The sequence below is a fragment of the Conger conger genome, chromosome 1, assembly GCF_963514075.1.
Source record: "Conger conger chromosome 1, fConCon1.1, whole genome shotgun sequence".
In the NCBI taxonomy this organism is placed as follows: Eukaryota; Metazoa; Chordata; class Actinopteri; order Anguilliformes; family Congridae; genus Conger; species Conger conger.
In genome coordinates, this window is record NC_083760.1 from 59,088,988 (window position 1) to 59,101,936 (window position 12,949).

A 12,949-nucleotide genomic window follows, 5' to 3' on the forward strand; every position below is an offset into this window, starting at 1 on the left:
CAGTGCACAAACACACACACACACGGCACCATTCAGGTACTGACGATGTTCACATGCACTGAATGTGACGATGCATGCATGGCTGCACTGCAGAACTGTGGCCGTACCTGCATGACTGCGTTGAAGAAGCAGGTGTTCCCCAGGTTGTTGATGCCTTTGACTGGGACAAGAGTACTGTTGACCGGACTCCTTCCCTTCAGGGTGTCTGTGCATTCCGTGGGCTCCTCTCGAAGACGGATTATTTTGGAGGTGGCTCCTGTGGTGGACAGAACACAGAAGAACTTCAAAAGTCTCACTGGTGTTAGACTGTCATTGAAATATTCAATCTCATCATTGCTTTTTCTTGCTGCAGGTTACAGCTGCATTCACTGGCTGCTGGGCAGTAGATCCTGGTAGGTAGATGTTGAGACACACAGAAGGTCTTCAAAACAAAAACGTGGAACCAGTGACAGGAAATCTTTGAGACATTGCAGGCAGTAAAATTATAGTTTAATCCTTGAACAATCAGTACTGTCTATATTGCCAAGGTACAGTCAGATAAATTGACAAATGTATTGTTATGTTAGCTGTCTGCCACAGGATATTTGAGTTCAAAGTAAATAATGAATATGAGCTCAAAGTGCAGGTGTAGGAATTACAGCCCTTTTTATTCATAGTGCACCCGAATTTTAGGGCCTCAAAAATAATTGGACAAATGAACATAATCATAGATTAAATTGTCGGGTTGTTTTTATACTTGGTTGCATATCCTTTGCATGCTATGACTCCCCAGTGTCCGTGACCTATCAGTCTGGATATCTTATTTTTTACAAGCGATACTAAAGTGCTTTGCATTTGAATGTATATCATAAATTGTTTTCAAAACACGTGGAATTAAACAACTGAAAGGAATCAAAATTTGATCCCCCTTGAAACCAAATTCTAATCCAAATTCTACATCCTTAATACTGGTGTTCTCAAACATAACAATGGACTTTATTTATTCCCCCCCGATAAAAAATTCCCATGAATAGCATTCTGGATCTGAAAGGATGCCTGCCTGCCTGCCAGGGTCAGTATCCGCGAGCAGGCCTGAAGCCCAACCTCCAGACCGGCCAGGAAACAGCGTGTGGTCCTGGAAGAGCTACGCCCTGTGTTTTTTGGGCCTGCAGCGGCTCCCCGGCGGTCTGTGGGGGCGTGCGGCGGATCGTCCTGCCGTAAGTAGGCTAACGCTCTGCGGTGGCAGCTGGGGGAGAAGGCGGTCACCTGGGAGAGCAGATGACGGCTGGAGGCGCTTCGCGCTGGTTCAGGATATAATGACGCTGGACGCAGCTGCTGCTAACGTCTGACTGCGAGGAGCCCACAGCCCGCCGAGCATCGGGACCGGATTAAAGAACGCTCCGCGCAAGGACACGTGGGAGAAACCGCGCTGACAACTGCTGGGAGGACACTCACTGTAGTCTGGGGAGGCTTATGGCAAACTCTGGGTCTGGGCCTTTGTTCTGGACTTTTTTCAGCCTGCACTAAAAACATAAACACGTGGCAAACACCACTTCTTGGCACCACTGGAACAACTGGGGATAGCGGCAACTTAAATCTTCATAGACTATAGACAGGCTGCAGGCTATGTTTTATGGCTTTATTACAGTTTGAAAACTTGGGGTAATTACTTAAGAAAACTATACAACTAATCCAAATTGTGGTAGAGGCTGGGTGATACAGTGAGTGGCTGGTTGCGCTTTGCGATACAAAAGCAATAGGCTTTTCCGCGTTTTCACAATTCAAAAACAGTTAATGCCCTGTCCCGTGTTTTACGGCCATCAGTTCTCATTATCTCAGACGCTGCGGTGTGTGAGGGGAAAGGCAAGTTAAGCATCAATTCACAGAAAAACAGCACTGAGGAGGTGAGACTGAGATGCCTTTATGAACACGGTTAACTATGAGCTCCGCGCATTTGTTTGTACCGGGCCTCAACTGGATAAGCGGTTGGAATGTGCTGTAGGAATTACGTAATTGATTTGTTTGTATTAGCATTTCAAGGACAACTGCTGTCATCAATTAAACAGAAGATTAACTTCGCTATTAGAGCGAGAGTGAGATAAAGTGATAGTAGTTCCACATTATTTTGTTTCTTACTGTACCGTGTAAATTGTGATTTAATCTCCTCTTCCTTTCTTTTATTAGGGGATATTCTACATTTCTGTTATATGCATACGCTTTGGCAAAACAAATGTATGGCTGTCATGTGAATAAAGCAAACTGAAATTGGAAATCGTTTTGAAAAAGAGATGGAGAGAGACTCAAATATAAAGAATGAGAGGAGAACATTCTTTCCCATTCTAGCCCGACATATATGTGCCAGAGTCAAACAGCGTAAATCCTGAATTTCTCCAGACTAGATAAGCAGGACCTGCAAAGGAGGTGTCTCTGCCATATAATCACTCATAATATCACCCAGTCACTGGTGCACACAGCTCTATGGGAGATGGCAAGGAACAGTGCACAGTGCAGGAGTGAAGGAGGCTAACGGCGCACAGTAATGACAAGGTGGTGCATGGATAGCAGGGATAGACCATAATCTGCTGCACTACCGTAAACCTCCTCCTCTACCCTCTACACTAAACGTCCTCCCCTACTCTCAACCCTAATCCTCCTCCCACACCCTCAACCCTAATCCTGCTCCCACACCCTCAACCCTAATCCTCCTCCCACACCCTCAACCCTAAACCTCCTGCCACACGCTCAACCCTAAACGTCCTCCCCTACACTCTACCCAAAACCTCACACCCTACCCTCAACCCTAAACCTCCTGCCCTACGTTCTGCCCTAAACGTCCTCCCCTACTCTCTACCCTAAACCTCATCCTCTACCCTCTACCCTAAACATCCTCCCCTACTCTCTACCCTACACCTCATGCAATACTCTCTATCGCAGGGGTAGGCAACTGTGGTCCTCAAGTGCCGGAGGTGGTCCTGTTTTCTGCTCTCTCCAAACCTATGACTACATAATTGGACTCAATCAAGTTTAATGAATGCAGGAGACCATGTGCTGGAGCCAGTCAGCATTTCGCCATTCAGAATAAAACCGAGAAACGCCACTGGCACTCCAGGACCACTCCAGGTTGCCTAATACTGCACTACCCAAAATCACCCACCCTGCCCTCTATGCTAAACCTCCCCTAGCACAGGATGTCTGGCTTCTCCCCACTCCTGAATGCACCCCTTTAATGAGTAACTCCGCCAACGACCCAAGTCCTTAAATACAGTACCTCCCTACGTCGGAGAAGACAAACGGAAATGGAAAGGCAATAAAAAGCAAGACGTGCGGCTCATACCTGGCTCCTTCCAGAGCTGCTGCGCTACGCTCAGGCTTGCTCTAAAGGACAAGGTCACCCTTTTCCACCATTTTCTAAGGAAAGGAGCCTCTTTAGATGTCCGGCTTTATCCAATGGGTTTGCATGATGCGGCCATGCCAGTCACCAGTAAAATACAGCAGCACAATTTTACCAAATTCAAACCCTTTTGACTCAATAAATTAGGCAAAAAGCATTAATCTGCCCTTTTCATGAGCGGACATGAAACCACTGACTGAAATCAATAATCGATTACAAAGGCCACTGCCATGAACCATTCAAAAATACATTCTGATTAAGTCATACAATTAAAGGCCAACGTGCTCAGTTAACTGACTTTAAGGGCCTGTCACCGGAATGGACAAGAGCCAATTGTGAATTGTCCGGCTGTCTGGTCTGCTGTGCAAAATCCTAACATCTGTCCCGAAGAGAACATCTGTATGCTTGTGTGTGTGTGGGAGCGGCCATCTGTTCTGCTGAGGGGAGAGCAAACAAGTGTTCTCCCTGAGAGAGACGGAGAGGGGGACCGGGAGGGGGAGAGACAGAGAGGGGGATATGGAGAGGGGGAGAGACTGAGAGGGGGACTGGCAGGGGGGGACATGGAGGGGGAGAGGGGGAGAGATGGAGAGGGGAACAGGGAGGGGGAGAGGGGGAGAAGGGGAGAGGGAAAGAGGGAGGGGGAGAAGGGGAGAGAGAGGGGGAGAGGGGGAGGAAGGTATTGCAGATGTCAAGACAGAGCTGCATGTGATCGCAAAATGTCAGACGCTCGGGGGGGGGGCTAAAGCCACTGGCTTCCAAAAAAGCAGAAAATGTACCCCCCCAGTTCCCGGCCCTACAGGACGCAAGTAACCAGCCCGACCTCATCAGAGAGGACCAGCGCTGCCCAGCTGATGAATGCAACATCTGAATAGGACACATTGTAGTTCTCAAATGAGCGAAGTGAAGGTATAATGAGTGTTTGAGGTATGCTGGAGGCGAGGTGATTCCAAAACACAGCAAAGACTCCTGATACCCCCACGCTCATTTAAGAATTACCATTCAAATAGTGCATTCATTTTATTTCAGTTTTTTTTCTTTCCATTGTAGTTACAGTGCTATTCTATTACCGGGAATCACACTGCGATACTCCTACTCTGATGACTTTTTACGCATCAACAAAGCGGACTTTAATTTCAACGGCTCACGGTGAGGAAATGAAAGATGGAGAGGGAGTGAACGAGATGCCAAGAAGGACGTGGAAATTGGGCTGCTAAGTTTGAGAGGTAACGAGAGAAAGAGAACACAAAGACGGGTACAGTGAGAAGTGCAGAAGAGATGATTAAACAGGACAGAGAGTAGGAGATGGAGAGATGGAAATGGGGGGGAGAAAAAGAGGAAGAGAAAAAGAGAGAGCTTGGGGGGGGTTAAGGGGGCAGGGAGAAGTGGGAATGCCTATGGACACGGTCTGCATCTGGGACAGGAAGTCAGGGTAAACAATGTTCAGGGAGCCATCTGTGCAGGAGAGTGGGGCAGGGGGGCGGAGGGTTTGGGGGCTGAGGTGGGGGGGTTCACTAGCATATGGAAAAGCAGATTTTTCCCCTCCCTGCAGCAGTGGGCGCAGGCCGATGTGGGCATGCACTGCGTCCACGCTTGACTGTGCTGCGCTCGGCTGCACCACCTGGCTCTCCATGCTCAGCCACCCAGTATGCGCAGCAGTGACACTGTGGACCCTTCTCCTCAGGGCAGACTAAACGATCCCCCAAACCCCCATCCACCCCTGGGGCAGACTCAATGATCCCAGACTCGGTTGGCCTGAATGGGGTCTCTTAATATATCGACCCGTCTGTGGAACTAAGGAGCGGAAACAGAGGCACTGATTCAACATTAAATACCCAAAGCAAAGACTTGCTGGAGTCCACTTTCACATAAATAAGACACTAGATTAACAGAAAACTGTCAACCTTTAGGGAAATCAGGACAACAAAACGATAAAAATCCGTAAAAACAACGACCAACAACAATTAGAAATATGAAACTACTGGGCACAATAGCACTAAAAGTGCTACCAGAACTGTGCTGCCTGGTATTACGCAGTGTTTCGCTGCCTTTCTCTCTGGTCCAGGGATTCAAAACCATTTGCTTGAACACAACCATTTAGTTCCGCTTGACTGGCAGTCCCCCCCCCCCTCCCCCCTTTTCTGTAAAACGCACACAGCTTTAAGAGCTCGGTTGAGTCGCGCATTAGCGATAGATCATTTTTCTCCTTGGCTAATTAAGCGAGCGAGTGGAGCTGAACGCTGCAGATGACGGGCGGTCAGGGGGAAAGCCGAGCAGCGCACCAAATGTCTTATTAATTTGTTGTGACTCTAGGGCATGAAAATCTCCATTCCTCCACATCTGAGGCCAAGAGAAGCCGCTGCCGCGATTCATACACATGCCTGGGCTTACATCCTGCGCCGGGCACAAGTCTGCCGGCATAAGATCGAATTAAAAAAAACAGCATGTCGAGCAGAATAAGAGATTACATTCTGATAATGTTTATCAGAATGTGAGGAATTTCAGTACCTTGTTGTGGGTTATGGACTTTCATTGTATCATGTGTTAAAAGAATAAGAAGAATGTTTTTGATCAAACTGCACGCAGCATGCACTGTACAATGTTGTTACAATGTGCGGTATAGTGAGGTTAGTGTAGTTCAGTGTGTGCGGTACAGTGAGGTTAGGTTAGTGTGGTTCAGTGTGTGCGGTATAGTGAGGTTAGTGTGGTTCAGTGTGTGTGGTATAGTGAGGTTAGTGTGTTTCAGTGTGTGTGGTACAGTGACATTAGTGTGGTTCAGTGTGTGCGGTATAGTGAGGTTAGTGTGGTTCAGTGTGTGCGGTATAGTGAGTTTAGTGTAGTTCAGTGTGTGCGGTATAGTGAGGTTAGTGTAGTTCAGTGTGTGCGGTATAGTGAGGTTAGTGCGGTTCAGTGTGTGCGGTATAGTGAGTTTAGTGTAGTTCAGTGTGTGCGGTATAGTGAGGTTAGTGCGGTTCAGTGTGTGCGGTATAGTGAGGTTAGTATGGTTCAGTGTGTGCGGTATAGTGAGGTTAGTGTGGTTCAGTGTGTGCGGTATAGTGAGGTTAGTGTGGTTCAGTGTGTGCGGTACAGTGAGGTTAGTGTGGTTCAGTGTGTGCGGTATAGTGAGGTTAGTGTGGTTCAGTATGTGCGGTATAGTGAGGTTAGTGCGGTTCAGTGTGTGCGGTATAGTGAGGTTAGTATGGTTCAGTGTGTGCGGTATAGTGAGGTTAGTGTGGTTCAGTGTGTGCGGTATAGTGAGGTTAGTGTGGTTCAGTGTGTGCGGTACAGTGAGGTTAGTGTGGTTCAGTGTGTGCGGTATAGTGAGGTTAGTGTGGTTCAGTGTGTGCGGTATAGTGAGGTTAGTGTGGTTCAGTGTGTGCGGTATAGTGAGGTTAGTGTGGTTCAGTGTGTGTGGTATAGTGAGGTTAGTGTGGTTCAGTGTGTGCGGTATAGTGAGGTTAGTGTGGTTCAGTGTGTGTGGCTCAGTGTAAGAATAAGAGCAAAATGCACAGATCACAATGTTTGTGCATTAGTTTGAGCTACAAAAGAGGTGAGCAACTCTAAATTAACTGAATGCAAGCATGAGTCTAGTGCACAGGCAGGGAGCTTCATAAACAACGGCTGTACCTCAATACAGCAGGATGCAGTAAGGTTGCGGTGCACCATATAACTCAATGCTTTGAGAAAACAGTGCTGCAAGAAACATAGGTAATGGAAGAAATTGAGAAATATGATGAGGTCAGAGTAATCATCCTTCACAATGTTCTCGACAAAAGGATGAACGGCTAACTAAAAAAACCTGCAGGCCTGAGTGATTGCTTCCAACAGATAAAGGCTGATGAGATTCCGTATTGGTGTGCGGTGCATTTTCCTGATAAGGTTTGGACGCACGATCACTGAAAAAAATGTTTCAGTGATTAAATCTAACATTTTTACTTTTTATTTTTATTTTTTTTAACATTCATTTGAAAAAATGCACACATTTCCAAATGAGAAAACCTAAAAAAATATATAAACATCCCATGTTGCCCTCTCTTTCCGACAGTGAGAAATGTGTTCCAGGATGATAACGGTCATGTCCACAGAGCCCAGGTCACGGGCCTCTCAGCCGCCAGATCTGAACCCAGCCCAGTATCTTTGGGAAACTGTGGAATGACACAGACCTGAGACAGCCCACCTTCATTAGCAAGGTCCAAGTTCTTCTGGCCCATTTTGACATCAGTTTAAGTCAGTCATGAAGGTTGACATTACAAATAGGAAATTCATGTTTTTGTCTGGAGGTGGGAAGTTCGATGGGCAAAAAACACAGATCTGCTATAAGTAGAAAAGTGGTCATGTCACGACTTGATATCAATCAGCCATGTAGCTGCAACGCAGGTCGACAAATATTTACATCTTTTTGACCGCATGGGGAGATGGAGGAGGGAGCAGGCCAAACGCAAGCTTAAATATCCACCCCATTACAGGTGGGAGAGCGTAAGCTTTGTAAAAATCAACAAATTATGTCCTTTGCCCTAAAAATTGGATCAGCACCTCCACCACCGCTGGCACGACACACGGTAATGCGTTTCTCCGTACTCCAGCTCCCCACTCCTGTGTGTTTCTCAGCAGCAGCAATGTTTTCCGGAATAATTATAAAAACTCAATAGGATGGATGAAAAATCAATAGCAGAAAATAATGGACAGAATGCCAGAGCGCCAGGCTCTGATGCCTATTCAGGGAAACATTTTAATTTCCTCAACAAAGACACCCAGCTGTGTTTCAAACCCATAGATGTCTCTTTGAGGTCAAGTCTCTTTTTACCAGACTCAGGTACTTGAGCACAAGGCCTTGTGCGTGAGAGCGCAGTTAATGGATTTTCTTTCTTTCCTAAGCTGTTGTTGTACAAAACTATTATGGATTCTAAATTCTTGCTGGGGCCCTTTTGTGCGCACGGTATATGGGGAAAAAAATACAACAATCTCCGACTAAAACCTGGCCTTCAGCTGAAATGCAATTTCACCAGCCTACACGATGAGCAGTGGTCTATTTGGTGCAACAATGCAGGCTGTTTCTCTATGTTTTTCAACCCTATGATGAACAATCTCCCAGTAATAATGGCAACAGGTAAATTAAAGAGCTTAGGAAGGCTGTTACAGTGTGGGTCTTGGCCACTTGCCCCCCACCCCCAACAGCTCAAAAACTACCCCCTCCACCCATACCTTGGCCCACCCTCTCCCACTTCCCCTCTTCAGAGACCGGGAACTCATTGAAAAATAAAAATGTGGTTGCCATGGAGAAACCAGGGTCTACATAAAAACGGAGGACTCGTGGAGGGTGTTCGTATTAAAACTTCTGCTCGACATCGACCAGGAGACTAGTCTACAGTTCATTCCAGAGAAAGGAGTGAGCAGTGAAGGTCTGTTTTCAAAACCTACTAACAGAGCACTCAGGAAATAAGGTAGTGTTTCTCCCTGAACCACAGTAAATATTTTGAGCAGAGTTGCTAAATCTGTTTTAACAGTAATTTTAAGTATTGTTTACAAGTTTCTTTTTCTTTGATTTCACGGTTAGACCTTAGTCTTGTTAAGCACAGTATTTTATGGCTACGATAAAGCATTAAAGGCTAGAATAACACATTACCACAGACTAGACGGCCACTGTTCTGTACACTTACTCTCACAGCACGTTTTGTGTATTGAGCATGCATCTCATAATGATAACCGTGAAAGTTCTAGTCAGAACAGCACAGAGGCGAACAGCAAACAGAAGACTCGATGTACACTGCCATTAACATGAATTTCCCCCTGTTAACAGCAGCGTACTGTCCGTGGCAGTTCACATCTCTCCCAGTGGGATTCAGGTTATCTCTCTCTGGTAAATATTAAGACCCTGCACCTGTTAGGCGAGCTGCTCAGCGCCCCGTTCGCAGACGGCCGGCTGTCGGCCGCCACCACGTGTCCACGTGACGGGCATTGAGGAGCGGCGCTAGGAGCACGCCGGCTCTCAGTGTAACGCACTGCGGGGGCCTCATACTGCAGCTGCAGAGCCTGGCTACCCCCCCACCTTCCAACCCCACGTCCCTGTCCAACCCGGGGCCCCGGATCCCAGGAGGCCGGCTTTGAGGGGGGTGCGGGGGGTCCCAGAGGTGCCGGGGACACGAGGCCCGGGACGCGGTCTGGACTGGGCACAGCTGCTCCGGTTCTTCAGGGAACGCGGCCAGGGAGCGCCGCTCGAGCGGCTAATGGCATTAATGAGAGCGGCCAGGCAGCAGTAACGTAATTGGAGCAGCGGTCCCGTCGGCGGCCCGGGTCTGACGGGCTCAGAGGGCGGAAGAGCGGCGTGGGGAGGGGAGGAGGGGGCGCTGGGACGCGGCGGGAGAGCGGGGCCGCCTGGTGCCGCGGCTCTCCAGCACAGTGGGAGCTCGTCCCGAGCAGCGCGCCGCCGCGGAGAACCGCGCAGGTTCGACGGTGTCGTCGCCCGGCCCGGGGCATGATGGGAATGACGGGGGGCCGTCCGGGTGCCGCGCCTGTTCGGGGCGCGTTGCGTTTGCCGTCCGTGGCCCAAAGATTTCAGATGTCAATCAGGCCATCTGGCCATGATTATGTATTTACTGTCACTTGGGGGGGGGGCGATGCATTCTGGGTTCAGACACATTTTCAGCTTCTATTACATGGCAGCTGTGTATTACTCCACTTACTGTGCCTTAGTTTGTGTTGGTTATGTTTCAGCGATATGAACAACCCGCATAGATACAAATTTATACAGTAAACCCCACAGTATCCAGTGCACTACACTGCATATTACCCACTGTACAGTAATGTATATAGTAAACCCCACAGTAACCAGTGCACTACACAGCATATTACCCACTATACAGTAATGTATATAGTAAACCCCACAGTATCCAGTGCACATAGTATCCACTGTACACAGTAAACCTCATTGTATAATAATTGTACCATTGTGCCAGTACACAACACCATATTATACCCACCATGAAGTAAGTCCCACTGTATACAAGACCACTAGATCAAGAATCCCAATCTGTAACACCTATTCCAGTTAACACTATATAATGCCCACTGTATATAGTACACTTCACTGTAATCCCACTGTCACTGTCCAGAGTAAATACCACGTGCAATGTATATAACTGTTAGTGTATACAATACATGTCACTATACCCACTGTATCCAGTAAACACAACATAATGCCCACCGCGTACAGTAGACATCACTACATAATACAGAATATGTACAGTAAATCTTCATAGGTAACACAGATTAAGCGATATAAAAACAGCTAACTAAACTAAATCGCCAAGTCGGGTGGTGCACAGTATGTGTTTGAAAGAGACACATGGCTAAAATGTTATATGAAATTATGTTGGTGGGCCAGTAGGGGGCACTTTCCCTGCGGACAGGGAAAACTACTGACCAAGTGTAGTGATGGGTATGTGCTACAGCCTACAGGGGACTAGACCTTAAAGGTGAAACTTTACACCGGACATTAATTGGCCCACTGCGGTGCTTGAAGATACTTTGGCACACGTACAGCAGGCAGTCCTGGCCTAAACTTCCACTCTGGCAGGGAATCTGTCCCTGGGCAATTCCAAATCGCTGATACGCAATGACTCATGAGTGTTCTGATCCAAAATAGCTTCTGTGCATATCCAGGTGGGAGGGACACATTGGTGGCAGTTGATTCATTCATAATTGATTCATTCCAACCCACAGTACAAACCAGCATTTATTCCCAGCAGTGACAACAGGCCAGGCCATGTTGTTTCAGCATCTTGTGACACTTTTCTTTTTACATGCCATTGCTCTGAGACGGTGTTCAGTTTAGCATAGCGCATGTTTAGCAAAAACATAAATCAGTGCCAAGACACTACTGTAGCCCATCCACTTAGAGGTATCATATGTTGTGTGTTCAGAGATGCTCTTCTGCATACCACTGTTGCCATGTGTGCTTTTTTGCATTACTGTCAGCTTCTCCTCTGATCTCATTAACAACACGTTTTTGCCCTCAGAACTGCTGCTCACTGGATGTTTTTTGTTTTTCACACCATTCTCTGCAAACTCTAGAGACTGTTGTGTGTGAAAATCATTGTAAATATTAAAAATGACATAAATATATTTTTTAATATTTTAATATTTTTTCCTGGCAAGATGCAGCACAATTCCAGTCCTAGCCATACAAAGTCAGTCAACAGTGAAATATGTGAAGCTGTTGGCATTAGCCACAAGGGGGGGCAGGCGTGCAGCAGTGATCCCAGTGACTGCCAAGAGCCACATTTTGATGAAGCGCTTCTCTAATTGGGTTAAACCCAGGGTGTCCAATCTTATTTGAAAAGGGGTTTAGCCTAGCACAGACTCCTGGGGGGCTATTTCATGAAGCAGATTACTGAGGTAGCTGCATAACTGTACCAAGTAAAGCCCAGAACAGTTCTTTACTTCACTCCCACGGTCCTGATTTAGTAGGGTTACAATGTCGGTATCTGCTCGGCTCAACGATCAGTTCGGGGTCGTTCTGCATTATGAATTATTGTGACGTATGGCACTTTGATTGTTGTAAACGTCTGAATGACGTATTCAGAACTTAGCATTGCCTCACAAAAGTAAAACCTCCAAAAAATATAATGTTGTCCCTTGGGTCATGTCATAAGATCTCATATATAACCCTGTGTGTGCTATACCTGAGCACAGAACCCTGTGTGTGCTATACCTGAGCACAGAACCCTGAGTGTGCTATACCTGAGCACAGAACCCTGTGTGTGCTATACCTGAGCACAGAACCCTGTGTGTGCTATACCTGAGCACAGAACCCTGAGTGTGCTATACCTGAGCACAGAACCCTGAGTGTGCTATACCTGAGCACAGAACCCTGTGTGTACTGTACCTGAGCACTAGAAGAGAGCATTTGCGATTTGTGCTGTACCTGAGGTTGTCTTCGTTGAGTGCTTCTGTAGGAAGTCCAGAGTCTGAGCCAGAACCTTCTTATTGCAGTGAGTGGACAATTCTTCATTGCATTCAAAACACCTGCCAGAAGAACAGAAACTATTAGGTCTCAGTTCAACATATTACAATTTGTGGACAGAACATGAATATTGCTGCTGACTGATTTTAATTCCGGACATTCACAGATGTTTTGTGAAGAGCGTTGTTATGGTAGCATGCTTGGAATTATGTAAGTTGTATGTATGTCATTTGTGTACAACTGTATATATGAGCAAACATTTAGTTAGATTCAGAAATGAACGATGATGTATTGGGCCAACTTAAGTCTTAAGGGTTAAGTTTAGCTGCAGTTGTTCAACCATTGGAATTATGTGCGTTGAATAAACATTGTTTAAATGCTTTAAAGACATTATGGCTCACCAGGCCCTCCACGTGCTGAGGCTCACGGTGATGCAGTGGGACTCTGGGTGCAAAGCCTGCTGGTGTTTGGTGGCATGCTGACCCTCTGATTGGTTACAACCCTGCAGGCGAGAAAGAGGGAGATGGGAGAGAGGGTGAAAAAGAGAGAACTGCCTATCTAATATCCATCATGTCTACATATACACTCAGTGAGCACTTTATTAGGTAGACCTGTACACC

General features: G+C 46.8%; 1 protein-coding gene across 6 annotated transcripts in view; it reads right to left on the reverse strand.

Moving 5' to 3' along the window:
- The window catches only part of usp45 (ubiquitin specific peptidase 45), a 38,801-nt gene that overhangs the window by 21,963 nt on the left and 3,889 nt on the right, over positions 1–12,949 (reverse strand). For all 6 annotated transcript variants that reach the window (XR_009708451.1, XR_009708452.1, XM_061237342.1 and 3 more), the window contains exons 4-6: positions 12,731–12,831; positions 12,291–12,391; positions 108–256 (exon numbers count right to left, since the gene is read on the reverse strand). Coding sequence is in view for 4 of the 6 variants with exons in the window: in XM_061237342.1 (XP_061093326.1) it covers positions 108–256; positions 12,291–12,391; positions 12,731–12,831 (351 nt within the window). In the remaining 2 variants the exon portion in view is untranslated. The remainder of the gene's footprint in view (positions 1–107; positions 257–12,290; positions 12,392–12,730; positions 12,832–12,949) is intronic.